The sequence below is a fragment of the Echeneis naucrates genome, chromosome 2 (genome assembly GCF_900963305.1).
Source record: "Echeneis naucrates chromosome 2, fEcheNa1.1, whole genome shotgun sequence".
Taxonomy (NCBI): Eukaryota; Metazoa; Chordata; class Actinopteri; order Carangiformes; family Echeneidae; genus Echeneis; species Echeneis naucrates.
In genome coordinates this window covers 19,218,829-19,236,529 of record NC_042512.1, presented here as the reverse complement: position 1 = coordinate 19,236,529, position 17,701 = coordinate 19,218,829, and the positions used below count along the sequence as shown (strand labels likewise).

The window sequence follows — 17,701 nt, the reverse complement described above, 5'->3', positions numbered from 1 at the left end:
CTTTCTGTTAATGCGTCCTTTAGGGCAGATTAAAAAAGTAAATAAAGAGAAGACGTAAAAGCTCTGCTGCAGCTAAATCAGTCAAGTAAGACAGTGTTTTCTGAAGTGTTTGCATTTGCTGTTGAAGGCTTCAACCACAGTAAAACCGCAACATCCACAGTCTGAAGTCTCCAAGCCCCTCGAGGACTTCAAATGTTTTAGTTTGAAAACACCATAAAAACTAACCCATATGCCGAACGGCTCAATTGATTTATTAGCCCAGGAACCAATTTTGGAGTCACTTGATGCAAATACATCTCTGCTCTTATATATTTTGTACTGAGCTACAAAATAAATGTTAAAAAGACGGAGCCCAACTCCAGCAGATCAAAGCTTGTCTCTATAGTAAGTAAAATATAAATGAATATCTGCCCATTATGTCTCCCTGGTAAATGTTGACGGCAGACTTGATGCTCTTTTTTGGGTAAATTTGTCTGAGATCAGTGTTCTTTCTCACACACACACACACACACACACACACAGCTGGAGCTGCGTTTGAGCTCAGATGAAAGCAGAAGACGAATGCCTCTGTCTCTGCTGTAATCTGCTTATGGGCGGGGTGGTATTGTTTTTAAAAAGCATTTGGTTCGATAGAAGGTAGGAAATATGATTGACTCTGTACTCAGGATGGTAGCACGTACTGTTTAACAAACTGAAGGTTTAAAACTCAGAGCTCGTTAATAGGCTGGAAATAAAAGCAAGCGGAGGTTCGTCGGCTCCGCTGGGAATCTAAACGCCAACCCCAGCAATGGCATCACAAGGTTATTCAAATTCAGTTTCTTCATCAGAACGAGCATTCCTCCACACTTTTAAACCCTTCCCGCTCTCCACGCACGCAGGATGCCGCCCCCTCTCGGCAAAGTCAGTCCCACAGAACAGTAGGCAGTGAGGGCCAGCAGGTCGAGGGCGGCGCGGCCCACGGCAGGTCGGGGTTGATAGCTTTATCTGAGGATGGGAGCAGAGGAGGGAAGTTGGCGCGGTGCCCAGCAGCGCTAACGCTCCACCGCGTCGCCCTCTGCCTACACAGGGCTAACTTGACCTTGGGCAGAGCACAGAGCACAGCCGCCGCCCCCCCCCCCCCCCCCAGAGCAGACTCCACACCCTCAACCCCCACTCCCTCCCGGATGGAGGAAAGGGAGGAGCTGGGAGTAAAGGAAACAAACTGGCACATCATGCTTCTCTTATCAGAAATTACCCACAATGCAGGTCATGTACACAAACCCATGCTGCCAGGCATCGCTCTCAATCACCCTGACGTTCACAGAGAATCAACAAGAAAACAGCCTGTTTCACAACTGGACACATTCTCAGGCTTTTCTCTCTCTAAACACCGTCTGACATGACCTGAAATTCAACCTCATTTTCTCAAAAAACCAGACTTAAGTGTGTTGAAACGAGGCAGCAGCTTTGGTGTGCGTCTTGATTTTAATGGAATTGTTTTGAACCCTAACGCCTACTTTTCCCCTCCATCTCTGTATGTGCTTGTGTTATATCCTTCAGGCTAATATATGAATTGGTATTTCTATTGATCTTTTAGAGGCAGCAGAATTTGCAGGCAGACAGCTATATTTCATCTTCTTCCTGCAGAGTATCAATCTGTCTCTGTAGCTGCTTTAGCAGGGAAGAAATATGTCTACGTGTTTGTATTTAAAAAATATATAAACTGTAAATGTGTATGCTAGTGTGTTTGGAATATTCAGGAGGGCTGATAGAAACCAAGGGGAATATTCCTTCTAAAATATGCATGTGGAGTCTTAATGTTTCAATAATCCTTTCAGATGAAAACAGGAGGAAATTATGTTCATTTTTATTTCCCTCTCGACACATACTCATAAACACAAACCCCCTAAACTCCCTCGACTGAGCTCTGAGGCGTTCTGTCTGTCCACAGCGGCACAGGGGGAGGAGAGGGAGTGTGCCTTCACAGACCAGCAGCACCAGTGGGAGGTTGAGCGAGTGGCCGGGGGCGAAGGCCGGGTCTCTCCAGAGAACACCACCATCCGATGTGCCAAAGGCAGCCACTGTTTTGGCCTGTGGGAGAAAAGTCCTCCGGGTGAAGTGCGACTGGTCAAACAGGGTACGATTTGTGTCCCGTAAGAAGAACAGACATGTAGACATGCTGGGTATTCTAATTTTTCTCCCTCTGCCAGGTTGCTGGACACATCTGGGCGACCACCAGGGCTGCCGTGATGACCGCTGCGTGGTCACCAACCTCCCCCCGCAGATCCAGAATGGGACATACCACTTCTGCTGCTGCGGGAGCGACATGTGCAACGTCAACTTCACCGAGGACTTCCCGTTGCCCAGCCCGACCACCGCACAGCCCATCTGTAAGGACGCCTGCGCTTTCACAGTCCTGCCACAAGCATTTCTAATTACTCATCACTGTGCACACAAGCATACTGTGGAGGATTAGTAATATTAGCTCACCTTGTAGTGAGTTTTTTACCCATTTAGTCTAAAAAATAATCTAATACAACCAAAGACAGTCGGAGCAGTTTCTGAAATCTAAAATCTTTATTTCTCAGCCGCTGAAGCAAATAAAGACATGAACTGAACCTCACCTTTTATGTTGATCAGCTTTGTTTTGGAAATGGCTGGAAAAACCGGCTGGCCTCAGACTGAGGTAATTTCATGTCTCGATCTGCTCGGGAGGCTTAGAAATATTTATTTTAGCATTGGTGCTGCCTCAGGTGAATCCTTCTCCTCCCACCCTCAGCTGTTGAATATTCTATGTCATCATTTTAAATAATCAAAATAAATTTCCCAGAATGGACACAAATCCATTTCATAGGTTACTACATACTTTTCCCAAAAGATTCCTTGATATTAAAATGTGGCTGCCTTTTTCATAACCACTACAATGCATTGAAATGGTGAGTGTGGGCTCAGTAACGAGTCAACTCTGCTTCACTGACTTTGTGGTGATGGTATTATATTATCCATTTTGGAGCCATAAATTGACCCACATAACCATTTTTAGCTCCTATGGAGTACTTTCATGGACTGGAGAAAATCTAACGTTTACGCCAGAGTTACAGTCATCTCTTACACAATCAGAGCCCCGGGGCGGAGGGAATCAACAAAAAGAAAAATGTCTAACAAAAGAAAGGGAACAGAAAAAAAAAGGAGGCCCACTCAGTTTGGAAACAGATCTATTAGCAGAAAAGAATGAATGGATGTTGGAAATCATCGGTACTGCTGAAGTGCCTACGTGCAGCTACTTTAACTTTCCTCCTCCTCCTCCTGAATCTGTGCTTCATGATTACAATCGCCTATTAACAGTGACAGCCGTGCGTTTAGAAGAGCAATTGTTTGCATGGTATCGACCCACTGGAATCTCTTTACATTATTGCACACATCTTGCGTGTTGTAATTGTTAGCGTGTTCCTGTAAGGTGTCAACACAAAGCAAACAGACGTATTGTGAATTGTTCCTCCCTCGGTTTAGCTGTGAATGAAGGCAGTGTATGAGTGTGGTGGGAGGGGGAAGGGGGAACGGCGGCGGCCTCTCATCATCTCTCTTGCCCACACATAAACACACTCTCTAGTATACAAGTCATCTCTCTGCATTCCATGGATTACAAGGCGTCTGCTCTATCTGCCTGTCTGCGGGCGTGTTGGTGACTGCTCACTGAGTCAACAGATGACGAGACAAAGACGAGGGAAAGTTGGGGAATATAAGCAGGCTTCAAGTTGTATTGTAACTGCAATTCCTTTTTTTGTTCCTGAACATTAATTCCAGGCAGGAATTAGGAAACAACCTGAATCACTTGGCTCCTGAGCCAAAAACCACAGATGATGACATTTCAAGAAAGGTCTCCATTCACATCTTCACTTAAGCACAAGCAGAAACACTAAAGTGGATAAACAATGTTTGTAAAGGTTAGGCTTCAGTTTTCATAATTTTCATCCACTTCATTATGAAGAATTGCTCTGAACAAATGAATATAATATCACTGGATTATAATATGGAGCTAAATTTATAAATCTGTAGAACACAGCTTGCCAAGCTTATACCATATCCATAAAGTTTTTACCAGCCCTCTCTTGGACTGAGCGTGCTCCAGGTCTGGACTCACCAAACAATCACAGCCAAGTTCCAACCCAAACAACACTTTATTTTCCTTCCTGTAAGCCCTGTGAGCATAAGGAGAATTTAACGCAGCTTGTTGAGGGGAAACTAATTTAAGGTACTATGTGGAATTTCCTTGTAAACAAACAAAAGTCTTGTTTACATTCGGCGCTTCCACACAAACACCGTGTTTCTCCTTCAGTCCTGCTGAATCTATCATCTTCCTCAAAAAATACATTTTAAATCATTCAAATGAACAAAATAATACTCCGTAGTGAAAATCTCTACAGAGTATCTTTAAATTCTGAATAAACATTTGGGTGGTTTTATTAAGAAATACATAATCTCTTTGAACACAAATACTTCTAATTATTTGTTGGACTAAAATAGCTTAAAAGAGAAATCCTTGATTTTCATGATGATATAAAAGTCAGTAAGATCTTTAATAAGAAACAGCTTTGTGCGTGTTTAGTTTAGCCTTCGTGTGTGTGTCTGTTTGTCAGATGGCTTCCTGTACAGCCCTCTCGCTGACGGTGAACCAGTTGACCTTGGCATTTCAGGGGAGCCCTGTCACGCCCCTCCTGGTGTGTGTGTGTGTGTGTGTGTGTTGTGTGTCAGTGCGTGTCTATGTGCATGCTGAAGCTCACATGTGAGTCGCAGCCAGCCTCCGGCTCTCCAATCCATCAATTATTGATGAAGCCTGTTACTCACGGCAGCACCAGCGTGTCCACTGATGTAACAGCTGACTGAGGGGTGTTTCTGTGCAGCTACTCTATTTCTGCAGAGTACGACAGGAGCTGGTGTATTTAAGGTGTGTGTGTATTTATGTCAGGGACCTACATCACATTCAGGTTCATTAATCACAAAACCCAAAACAGCTGAAGCTGCAACCAACTCAGCTCTGCTCCCTGCGACTGCAACCGCCCTCATCTGAGCAGCTCTCTCCCTTCACTTCCCACTCATCCTCTGTGTCTCTCATCCTCCTTCCCTGCATTCTGTCCCGTCTGTTGTTCACGCTTCATGCTTGTTTGGCATAATTAATGTTCCCCCCCTTCATGCAGGTCACAACATGACTGGCATACCAAATTCAATAAAACGTTTACCAGTGTTGTCAACAATTAGTGACTGGCTATGAAAAAACTCCAAACTGTGTTCATTTGCCTGTCGCTTTTTAAAACCCACTAACATCGGGCTTTTGCTGTGATGGACAAAGCTACAACATGCTATGCAATTGCACAAAGCAAAGCAAACAGACTGGTGTTAAACCAGTAACACTACACTGAAGCATAAAATAAAGTTTCAAAAAACAGACAATCACCAGTCGAAGAATCTCACAAGAAAACACTGAGAGCAGCTCCAAGCTAGAGATATGAGTCTGCACAGAAATCTTCAATGCACAATGCAAATTCAAAAAACAGCTAAGAACACGAGAAAAAAGGATGCACAGACAGCCAAGAGTGTGACTCCCTGTTGGCCTTAATGTGTGAAGGGCTTTAACTTACCGACAAGTACCTTTAAACATTAAATAACATGTTAATCGTGTAAAATAAAAACACATTGTGACGCCAGATTGTCGTCACGGATCTTCATTAATTAAGACAAAGACTTCATCTAATCTTGCCTGGTTTCTACAGAAGACACGGCCTCAGAGCTCGCAGTTTGATTTGTACTTTGTTTTTGATGTGTCCCCCTTTGCAGACCCTCGCACACTGCGCTACGAAGAGACCGTAATTATCGCCTTGGCAACAGTCTCCGTGATGGCGGTGGTTGCTGTAGCAGCCTTCTTTGGTTACCGCATGACGCATGGTGAGTTACCATGGTGCCACGCTGTGAGGAAGAGCAGAGGAAATGTAGTATTCATAGCTGCTAAAATGTTTTTGGTAGAATACTCGATTATAACTTTAATGAACAGAATCAGCACTGATCTTTTTTTAAATTCATCTTATTTCCAAGTGCTTTGTAATTTTTTCCTGAATTTGTTTTTAATGTCAACAGGAGATGGGAAACAAGGCCTTCACAACCTGAATATGATGGAGGCTGCTGGCTCTGAGAGCTCTCTGGACCTGGACAATCTCAAGCTGCTGGAGGTCAGTATACACACAGCTGTCTTTGTGTTTTTAGGGTTTCTGGCCCAGAAACCAACCAAATGATTACCTATAGTGGTCGAAACATTTCCTCTGCAATTCCACACTGACATATTGGTTTTGTTGTGATTTGGACATATCACCGTGTGGAGGCCGTACGACGACATCCAAACACCAACACTGCACCAATGTGAAAATGGAGTTAAGGATCTCTACATCTTTTATACCCCCCAAATCCTGTGGTTCTCTGCTCGCTTCAGCAGATGGGCTCTTGTGTCCCCAGTTTGTGTTCTCACCAGCCTCTGTGTCGCTTCACTTCTGGGAGTGTTGTGTTTTCAGGGAAACGAACAGAAAGGACAAACCAGAGGCGGAAAGTACACCCAAAATACATCAAGGTTTATGGTTACATTTGTCGTTTCAATGTGACTTTTATCATCCCATCATGGCAGAGACGCAAATGACACGTCTGGGTGCCCAAAAATAGCAATTTGCTTACGCTGATACAGGATCCTGGAAACCTGACAGGGCAGCGGCAGAGCTCGTATTGTGATAGGAAGTCAGCGGAGTCTGGATGATATTCAGCAGCAGTGACAAAGTGAGCGGGGTGAAGGGATTACAAGGCAAGAGGGTGAAATGAAAGCAGCGCTGATTTAGATTAACACAGCCACAAGAGACTCTGCAATGGAAGTCCAATCTAATATTATTTCTGTCCTGCATATTTTTATTCATCAGACGAAAGCTTAAAGCAAATTAATATTTATCCTTCATCTGGGTTTTATGTTGAGGTTATCTACTTTTGCTCTTAAAGATGAAATTATTTCAAACTTCTCATTTAAGTAAATTTATACAGGTCTTACATTGTTTTATTACTACATAGGGATTTTATTACCCTGTGAAAAGAGATCTTTGGGTCGCCAATTTGGAAACTATCTGCGGTAACTATTGTCATTTACTGCTTAACTTTTCTCCTGGAGGTAATGGATTTCTTTGTATGCATGGTTATTGTTGTGGCTAACTGTTCAGAGAGCCATCCATCCTCTCTCTTCTTCTAGATGATTTTAAAGAGATGAAACAGCAGCAATATTAATCCACACAGGAAATGTTTTCTGGAGCTATTTTCTCCTGCTCCATGTTGAAGAAGTTCAGGGATATTTTTAGGCCGTCTTGCACACGCAGCATGTTTAAGATCCAAGAACAGATTTTTTGTAATGTTTCAGTCGAGGGGGCTGTGAAGCTTCAGCTTGTGCTCCTGGTGATTAGAGGTCTAATTTGGATCATTATCCTGAACTTTAGCCTCTTTTTCACTTTCACACCAACAACAGTTTTGTCTGTTTGCTGTCTCTCTCAGTTTCTCCACCTCAGCCTTCTCAGTTCAGTAACTCTGGCTAGCCATCAAAGTGAAGGAACTCATGGCTTTCCTCAAATAGTGCATTGGATAACGCGCCACGACACCTAGTTGTTAGAAAAACATGGAAATAAACATTCTGCTGTTCGCTGCCCCTTCCCTGGGACAGACATTAGCTGAAGGCTGCGATCAAAGGTGAACATGCCATCCACTAAAAGTTGATCTGAATTCCGAAATTAAAGACGATCCTCTCACAATGTGACTGCTGCTCCGACCCGTGTCCCACACACATTCACAACATGGAGTACACCACACACTATCTGGCAGAACATTTAGTAAGGAATCATTTATTCTAGATGAAAACTTGTCAGAGCTGCTTTTTCAAAATATAAGACTGGTGATGGACGACCACCAGGAGACAGAGCCATGGAAAATTATGAGCTTTAAGACCTCGACCACAATAGGAATGTCACTAACTGACTGACAGAAGAAATGAATGAAAGTGCAAAATCTTTCAGGGAAATGCAAATAAACTGCTTTCATCATATGTCTATTTCTTAATAAAGGAGCCGAAGGAATAACTTAAGTCCTCTGAACAAAAGAGAGCAGGAGTGTGTTGCTCCATTCACGGATCAGCCTTTTGTCTCTGAATTATTTCTTTTAAGATTTGACCAGAACATTGGTTTCCATGGAGTCTTGTTTTTGATTCAGAATGGACTCATTTTCTCTGCGTATAAGATCTCCATGCTTATTTTTCCAGGATCATGCTGGTGTGTTTTTTTGCCTTTATCTAATTTCTACAATGCGCCACTCTAGAAATGTTATCAAATGCATCCTCAGTTTCAGCCGCTTTACCACCCAACAATAACACCACTGACAACATCAGAGCCAAACACTAACTTGTCAAGCCATTTTCAAGTCTCTGCAAGTTGGTTATCACCCAGCATACACGGTGGCCCATGGCTGAGGACGGCAGCATACCGCAGAGGCCATTCCAGGTTATGCTGAGAAATTAACATAAACAATATACCTTGCAAGTGGAGCCGCCTGTCTGCTCTGTGAGATGTTTTGTATCTAAGAAAATGACCTTCTGCTGTGCAATTTTGACAAGATGGTGAAATCAGTGCTGAACATACTGAGCCAGCCGCAGAGATGCTGGCTTGTTTTTCCCACCTCTTTTCAGAGCGTTTCAGCACATAGTGATATCTTTTCAGGCTGGAGTTGAATTCAGAGCGCTGTCCTTGTAGCTTATCAAATGCAGGCACACGTTCTTTTACATCAGACTCTCTGCAACGGGGGGGGGGGGGGGGGGGGGCTCTGGCCCCCTTGCAGACAAAACAGCCATTCACAGTATACTTTCAGAGCCAGAGATAATTGTTTTTAGCACACATGGAAGGAGAACTTGCAGAAAAATGAATCCACCTCCTGCTCCTGTGCAGATGAGTGTTTTGACTTTCATGGCATGGACTCTAATTGAATGATTTGGGCCTGACTTTAACTCTGCTGTTCGGTTGTAACTTACTTTATTTTCAACCTCACCTCCGCCTGCTCGGCTGTCAGTCTCTGTGCTTGTACATCTCTTTGTGTGTTTCTGTTTTGTCTCTTTCTCAAGCAGCCTATCTGTGACTTTCTGTGACATTTCAAAGTAGCACAAACAAAATGATCTTTTCTGAGCGAGAGCAGAAGGTTTAGGATGACAAAGAAGTCTATTAATAGTCTTGTCCCATCCACCACCACCACCTTTTTGTTGCAGCTGATCGGACGTGGCAGATACGGCACGGTGTACTGTGGCTCTCTGGACGAGCGGCCGGTCGCTGTGAAGGTGTTTGCCGCAACCAACCGTCAGAACTTCCTAAATGAATGCTCCATCTACCGGCTTCCGCTGCTGGAGCATGACAACATCGCTCGGTTCGTGGCTGCTGACGAGCGGACAGGCCCAGAGGGTCGCACAGAGTACTTGCTCGTCATGGACTACTACCCACACGTGAGTTCTGGAGTGTGTGTGCTCAGCGGAGAGACAAATCCGCTTCTTAAATGTTGCTGTTTCAGCCCTGAGATGCCATAAAGCAACGAGAGTAAACAACACAGTCTGCACACTTTATAGATAAATAAATAGGATGCCAAATTAAAACTACAGAGGACATAAAAATCTGGAAACAACCCCGGACTGAGATGCCCGTTAGCAGCAACAACATTTGCAAATTAGAATCATAATATCACTGCTGCTGTCTGTCGCTTGTAGCTGGTCACTGGTGAAAACAGACATGCAGCCATCAAGCTGTCAAATCTTGTGGAAACTAAATACACAGAAAAGCACCAATTTTCTTACTTTCTCTCGCCTGAATGACTCATCTCAGATCTTGAACAGTGACAGCTATCTCTGTTTACACGGTGCTGTGCGTGTTTGGGGTCGTTATTAAATGATGCAAAGCCATGCAATGCTGTCAGGGTAATTTATCTTTTGTTTTTGTTTGATGAACAGTCTGAAGTTCAAAGATATTCAATTTACAATGACATAAAAAGAGAGAGGCTGCAGCTCCTCCCATCGGAGAGGCAACACGCAGAAAATACTCAGCAGGTTCACTGATTATCACAATTGATTGTAAGCGAATTTTTAACAAATCCTGAATCATCATCGTCTCAGCAGTAAAAAGGATTCACTTGAGCACAATGCAGTCAAATTGAGCTACTCGACGGGGGGCAGACCTGTCACTTTTCATCTCAATAAAAAGGAGTTGGACAGAGCAGAATGACCATAAATGAAAAGTCTAATCGTTTCCAGCGGTCTCAGCCTTGACCACAGATGCATGAAGTGATAAGGGAACATAGACGCTGACGGCTGATAACTGCCCTCGGTATTAATGCAGATGAACCTCTGAAATGAACATGCTTGCTTTCCAAAGCCTTCAGCCTCATAATTTCAAATCAGCTGACCCCCAGCCAGCCTATGAAAGGGGCCTATTATGCATCATAATGATTACTCTAATACACATCGTCATGGGAACGCAGTGCAAGCCAGGCCAGGACGCGAGGACACATAATGCATTGAAGTAAATGATAATATAATTTATTGAAAACGAACAGATCTAATGTAATTTTCTTTAGCAGCGGATGTGCAGATTATCTTGTAATTGATTTTGAAAGAAAGGATGAAGTGCATGCGCTTCTATGTGTCTATTTTTTTGTGCCAGCCAATAATCGATTAACATGGCTGACGGACATAATAATGATTTCTGGCAAACTTCTTTGTGGAGTTGTTAATTCTACTCATAAGGCATCTTCATCATCAACATGACAAGAAATTCTTATGCCAGAGTTTCACCTTTCAGGCCTTTCTCCTGTAAAAGCCCCATAACTCAGGGCAACTACAAGGTCTTTACTATCCTTTTTATTGTGAAACTCTGCCCTCAAAGCACAAGGTCAGCCTTTAAAGCTTTAAGTTTTAATGTCAGGGTAATCTTTTTTTAGTGTGTGATTTGCACACTGTGATCTTAAAGGAACAACACTAATGTTACAGCTCCCCTGCATGTGTTTACAGATAGAAAGATAAATCGGACCTGCACTTTTGTGCCTTCTGTCTCAGTACATATATCAAATCTTACATCAGAAAAAAGCCACAAACACAAATGTGAACACAACAGACAGCAGAAAATGTTGCAGAACTGCCAAACCCAAGTCAACTGCTTTCTGAACGTTGCTTGCAAAAATATTAAAACAAACTTCACACATTGTGGCAGTAAAGATTTTAGCTTGTGCTGACTCCAACTGAGACAGACTTATTGTGTTATTGATCATCTGAGCTGGCTTGGGAAACAGATCTGGCTGCCTTCGAGTACGCAGCCCATCTTGTCTGTGCTGTGGTCTCCAGGAGCTCTTTTCCTCAGATTCTCAAGATCAATCCTGCCAATTTTCTTCTACAACTTTGACTCGAGCTACCGTTCCCTGTAGGAACGCTCCGAGATCATCCAGATACCAGATCCTGTGTGGTTGAACATACAGATCTCTGTGCTGACTTGACAAGCCTGTCCTTTCCTCTCCCCTCATCTGCGTCTCTTCATCTGACAGATCATGAAAGTTTTACCTATCATTGACTTTTTCTGCATCCTCTCTCCTTTCCCCTGTCCTCTGTCCTTTCCTTGTGTCCTCCTCAGGGCTCTCTGAATCGCTACCTGAGCGTGCAGACCAATGATTGGGTCAGCAGCTGCCGTCTGGCTCACTCAGTTACCCGTGGCCTGGCATACCTGCACACTGAGCTTTTCAAAGGAGGTGAGCTGAAGGCGGTATGATCTCACACACACACAGTTAATTACATAAGTGCTCACAGTTTACTCAGGCTCAAGTTCCAACATTGCTGCTTCCATCATCTTCATCTGTTATTGAAACACAAACGCATACAAAGAATTGTGATGGAAAACAAGAAAGCTTTTGTGTCTTTATCCCAATTAGATTAGATTATTTAGAGAGGCTTTAAATAGTGCTTGTGCATGTAACTCTCTCTATCCGGTCTTACTGCCTCACTGAGCCTTCTTACGGCCTGTACACTGCAGCTCCACGTGGGTCTGTTTGGCTTGGAGCACTTTGCATCCCTGCATTTCAGCTAACACGCATACACACTGGGTGCACGCCCAGACCAGGGTATTTATAGGCCGGCCTCAAGCTAGCCTCGGAGAGAGAAACATGGAGACAGAGACAAAGTGGGGGGAAGGAAGGCGAAGGGGAAAGCAAGATTCAGATAGCAAGTGAATATTCCTGGGGCTCATCGAAGTCAGACTCAGGATGCAGAGCTGACAACTGCGGACAGCCTCGGATCTTTGTTTTTGTTTTTTTCACTTCATTAAACCTCAGCCTTGGCCGTCACACTTGGCCCGACCCCTCCTTTCCTTTCATCAGCACAGATACACATCAAACAGACCCAGGGTTAAGGAGGGGAGATAGTTCGCTCACAGTACTGTGTAAAGTGTCCTCCTAAAGGAAGAGAGGTTATCATTATTATTAATATTAATAGAGCTTTGTGACAAAAGAGGGGTTTCTTCTGCAGGTCTGAAGTGATGATCAGGGTGTAGAAGTGACAAAGGGGGAACTGGGGGCTGGTGTTTGTCAGATCTCTGAGTTGCTGCTAACAGCAGACTCTCGTGGGCTTTGGGATAGTGCACTTCCTCCCCCACTCCTCCTGCACATCAGCAGAAGGCGGCAGATAACTGTGGTGATGGCCACAACTTCCAGCAGGGCCGCAGCCTCACTGCTCCCTCTGCTGGACGATTACACAGTGCAGACAGGCCACGACATGATACGGTCCTAATCCCATTGTGGTAGATTAGATTAGGGGTTTAGAGTGCGTGCTGGCAGGACAGAGAATAGTGTGTAATGATGGCGAACGGAAAACTATATGAAAGGATTTTCTGGATGTTATCAGTCATTAGCATACAAAACAAAAGGAGCCTGAGCAAAGTCTGTCTGGGAAGAACAACATTGTCGGGGACTTTCAGGCTTACATTTTTAATGGCAGATAAATCAGCCTAATTCTTATGCCCTATGTCTCCTGCTGATTCTCTGTTCTTTCACTTTGTTCATCCATCAAGATTTGTACAAGCCAGCGGTTTCCCACAGGGACCTAAACAGCCGCAATATTCTCGTCAAGGCCGAGGGCACATGTGTCATCATCGATTTCGGGCTGTCCATGAAGCTGACGGGAAACAGGCCAGCACGACACGGGGAAGAGGAGAACGCTGCCATCAGTGAGGCAAGTGTTCAAAAGGAAGCAGAAATGTTAAAGGTCCTCTTTAATTATCAACCAAAACAACTAAATCATTCTCAAGTGTTTTAGTCTGGACAAAAACGACGACTGACCCTTTGCATTTATCGCTGAGTTTTACCACGCTAAGATAGATAGATTAATCAGAAGAGAGGTGAAAATTTGGTTTTTAATTCTTTAAACCACATATATATCCTCTTACAACTCATACAAAACACAGGAAGCGTTTACTAAATGTATAATGATTGTATGTACCGTTTTCAAACCTTCCTCACATCTGTCTCACCTTTTCATCCTAATTTAACTTCCTCCTAAATCCCACTCACCTCCTTTTATTCCTGCTCGGTCTACTAGGTGGGGACAATCCGCTACATGGCTCCTGAGGTGCTTGAGGGTGCGGTGAACCTGAGGGACTGTGAGTCGGCCCTGAAGCAGGTGGACATGTACGCCCTGGGCCTGGTTTACTGGGAGACCTTCATGAGATGTACAGACCTTTTCCCTGGTGAGACACAGACACAGAAGAGACTGTGTGGAGTAGATTATGTTAGCTGCAGTGTAAGGCTCAGCTGAGTTACACTGACTACCATCCTGATCACAAAGAAAAAAAAAAACAAAACAAGAATAAGCCCCTTCCATGTATCATAGAGAAACTGTCAGAGCCACTGTGGAGAAGCTCATTTATAAGATAAATCTGTATTTCTGCTGCATGAGCAATATCTAAGATCCATCCTTCCACTTCCTGCTCTGTCCTACCTCCAGGAGAGTCTGTGCCAGAGTACCAGATGGCCTTCCAGGTGGAGGCAGGGAACCACCCAACATTTGAGGACATGCAGGTCCTCGTATCCAGGGAGAAGCAACGGCCCAAATTCCCTGAGGCCTGGAAAGAGAACAGTCTGGTAAATTTTATGAGAGAGAGAGACAGTGAGAATTTAATCAATGCTAGTGTGAAATATGTGCAGAGTCCACATATAGAGAAAACAAAATATAGCTACGAATGAATATTGATGAGTTTTTGTTACCGGCAGGCGGTCCGCTCTCTGAAAGAGACCATGGAGGACTGCTGGGACCAGGATGCAGAGGCCCGGCTCACAGCTCAGTGTGCAGAGGAACGGCTGGCAGAGCTGCTGCTCATATGGGACCGCTCCAAGTCCGTCAGCCCCACGCTCAACCCCATGTCCACCACTCTACACAACGAAAGGTAAACACACATCTGTTTCACTCATATATTGTTCTCTCCTTCCTCAAGTTTTATTTAACATTTTTCTTCTTTTTTTTTGTTCTATCAGGAATCGTATGACGCCAAAGTCTGGCCCGTACACCGACCATCCATCCACCTATATCGAAGAACATGAGGGTGTGGCCAAGAACACGCAGACTGACACCACAAGTTCTGTGAGCAGCCGAGCTGTGACTGGGACCGGCGAGAGAAACAGGAATTCCATCAATCAGGAGCGCCAGCAGCAAGCCAACGCCCGTCTTCCCAGTCCAGAGGGCAGCAGCACCAGCATGGGTCTGAGAGGAAGCCCCTCAGCCTCCACGACCACCACCACGATAATCTCTGAGTCTGACGGACCGGCCGGGACTACCACCGTCCCCGTCTGCCTCCACCTGACCCAGGAGGATTTGGAAACCACCAAGCTTGACCCGAAAGAGGTGGACAAGAACCTGAAGGAGAGCTCCGATGAGAATCTGATGGAGCACTCACAGAAGCAGTTCTGCTCGCCAGACCCGCTGAGCCCCGGCAGCTCCAGTCTACTTTATCCACTCATCAAGATGGCCACCGAGGCCTCGGGCACGTCAGACACCGCCGCCCCCATGCCCACCACCATCTTCCCTCTGCCCAAGCAGCAGAACCTGCCCAAGAGGCCGTCCAGTCTGCCACTGCGTACCAAGCCTACCAAGAAGGAGTCGTCCTCGTCGTCACTGAGGTTCAAGTTTGGACGCTCAGGCAAGTCCAACCTGCGGCAGGTGGAGGGAACAAAGATGAACATTGGTGCAGTAACGGGCACAAACACAGCCGTAGAGGCTCACCGCAGCGCTGGCACGAACAACATACCTGTTCTACGAGAAGTGCACGTGAACGGAAGCGTTAACGGCGCCATTAACGGTCACGCCAGCTCCGGGTTGTCATCCATGGCTGCAGGGGGAGCGACGGGGTTCGGAGGGTCCGGCATAACTCAGAACGGATCCGGCGTCCTGAGGTCAGACGACAGCCGCCTGAGCCTCGGCGTCATCACCGCCAGCCCTGACGAACACGAGCCACTTCTGAGCCGAGAGCGGGAACAGCCTGACCCGAGAGACGCTTCCTCGAGCGTCGCCGCCCTGCGCTCTGCCCGACCGAACACCAACAACAACAACAGCAACACCGGCCACGGCCAGGGCGATGGCGAGAGCGAAGGAGAGAGTGACGGAGGGGAGGAGGAGGGGAGCGGGGAAGGAGGAAGCAGGGAAACTACGGGACAGCCCGGAGAGAGCTCAGGATCTGGATCCGGCGCTGCAGAGGAAGCTCCAGCAGTCACCATGAGAGGGGAAGCCCTGCTCAGGCAGCCCAGAGCACGCAGACCTGAGAGACCCAACTCCCTGGATCTGTCCTTCACGACGCAGGACCTGGCCTCACTAGGTGACTGAATACACCTCACACAGGCCCTGTGATCTGTTAAGGCTGTACACTGCCTGCTTTAGGATAAAAAAAACAAAAGATGTATCTTTATGCAGACAGAAACACCGCCCCTCTAATTCTTCATTTTCAAAGTCACCCAGTCTTGCATTGCCCCCAACTCAACGCTGGTGTTGAGCGTGTTTTACATACTCTGGTGTAAAAAGGGGCCGTCGGATGCTGACCTTTGTCCTGTCTTCTCTTCCAGGGGAGGGGTTAGTCCAAGCAGACGGCGCCTTGGGGACAGGAGATAAGATCAAAAAGCGTGTCAAAACGCCATATTCCCTGAAAAAGTGGCGGCCCACCACATGGGTCATCTCCACAGACACCAGGGGGCACGAGGTCAACAACAACGGGTCCGCCCGCGGTCAAGGTCACAGCCAGGGCCGGGCCAAGTCCAGTTCAGCCATCTACCTGCGGGGAGGGAGCTTGGCCAGCGAGCCCAGCGACACACATGTGTGAACTCACGCCCCTCTGACGAGACTGACAAAAAAAATGCCCAGAGAGCGTTTGATTTCTGTCTGTCTAAGCTCTCTGCTCTGAATCAGCAAGAGGAAGCTATGGAGTGTCTTGTGAACAAACAGTCGAGTCTGATCGTGTACAGTAATTAGGTTTGTCTCGCTCCTGTGTGTCTTTCTGATGACGGCATTGCTTTAAATGGAATCCAGCTATGCAGCATACTCATCTGCTTCAGTTTCTGTTTCTGAGAGTCTTTTTTTTTTTTTTTTTTTTCTTTTTTTTTCTATTAATCTCCCTTCATCAGTTTGTTTCACGTTTCGTCCTCACAAGCATAGCGATGTTTTGGATGGATTTCCTGTTTTGTTTTATTTTCTATGTGCACTTTGAACGGATTCAAATCAGTGTTTAGAAATCATGTCTGTTGCGACCACAAAAAGATGCCGTGGTCTGTAAACTTATAAAACAAAAAGGCGACGAAAAACAATCAACACTATGAGCGTTACCTTTCTCAAACTTTGCTGTATCAAGCAACTCGAGAGTAAAATAGGCGGTCTTAAAAGACAGAACAAACTACTTTAACTTTTTTTAATTTCCTTGATTTGTATGCAATACCATTTTTCTTTTGGACTGTATCCATTATTTGTATCATAATTTTTAATTGTGCAATAGGATGTAGCTTTTAGATGCTTTCAATGTTTTCTTCGCTTCCATGTTTTTGCTCATTGTTTTATCCAGTCGTTATTTTAAAATGTTAATCTCTGTTGCACTTATGAATAGTCACAATCGTTTTTTTAAACAATCCAACACACACACAAACACACAGAATCACCCCTTGACTGAAGAGGAGAAAATGGATGACAATCCTCCTCTCTTTTCTTCTTCTCTGTATTATCTTTAAGGGGGCACAAACACTAACAACCACTCCCAGTTGGAAAGGACTGGAAAAGTGTGTTTTCATGGGACTGTGCTTGCACAACTACACCAGGAATGGCTCAAATTCTGGGGTCTTAAAACACTACAATCATGCTTTGAATCAAATCAACGTGGGGATCTGGTACAGTGTCTGACTCAATCACCTGACCTCACTGTGGACTGTTTAGACTGTTCGTCAGTCTTGAGTGTGACCGAAAGACCAGAAACACTAGAAAGCCCAGATTCTGCTGTTCGGACTGTCAGAAATCAGAAAGTAGTCTATAAAAATCATAAAACAAGAAAAAAGAAGAAGAAGGAAAAAAAAAAAACAAAAAAAAAACCACGACAAACAAACCCCTCCGAAGCACGCTGGATATTAT

General features: G+C 45.1%; 2 protein-coding genes across 2 annotated transcripts in view; one reads left to right on the top strand and one right to left on the bottom strand.

Annotated features, from left to right (window-relative positions):
- nufip1 (nuclear FMR1 interacting protein 1) overlaps positions 1-13,789 on the bottom strand; it is a 26,741-nt gene extending 12,952 nt beyond the window's left edge. Inside the window, exon 1 of the mRNA XM_029522542.1 lies at positions 13,621-13,789. The gene's annotated coding sequence lies outside the window, so the exon portion shown is untranslated. The remainder of the gene's footprint in view (positions 1-13,620) is intronic.
- The window catches only part of LOC115056232 (bone morphogenetic protein receptor type-2), a 26,050-nt gene extending 8,349 nt beyond the window's left edge, over positions 1-17,701 (top strand). The window contains exons 2-13 of the mRNA XM_029522522.1: positions 1,931-2,116; positions 2,190-2,369; positions 5,812-5,919; positions 6,109-6,200; positions 9,296-9,526; positions 11,694-11,808; positions 13,122-13,282; positions 13,649-13,796; positions 14,054-14,190; positions 14,320-14,492; positions 14,581-15,914; positions 16,159-17,701. Of these exons, the coding sequence (XP_029378382.1) occupies positions 1,931-2,116; positions 2,190-2,369; positions 5,812-5,919; positions 6,109-6,200; positions 9,296-9,526; positions 11,694-11,808; positions 13,122-13,282; positions 13,649-13,796; positions 14,054-14,190; positions 14,320-14,492; positions 14,581-15,914; positions 16,159-16,412 (3,119 nt within the window). The 3' untranslated portion in view covers positions 16,413-17,701. The remainder of the gene's footprint in view (positions 1-1,930; positions 2,117-2,189; positions 2,370-5,811; positions 5,920-6,108; positions 6,201-9,295; positions 9,527-11,693; positions 11,809-13,121; positions 13,283-13,648; positions 13,797-14,053; positions 14,191-14,319; positions 14,493-14,580; positions 15,915-16,158) is intronic.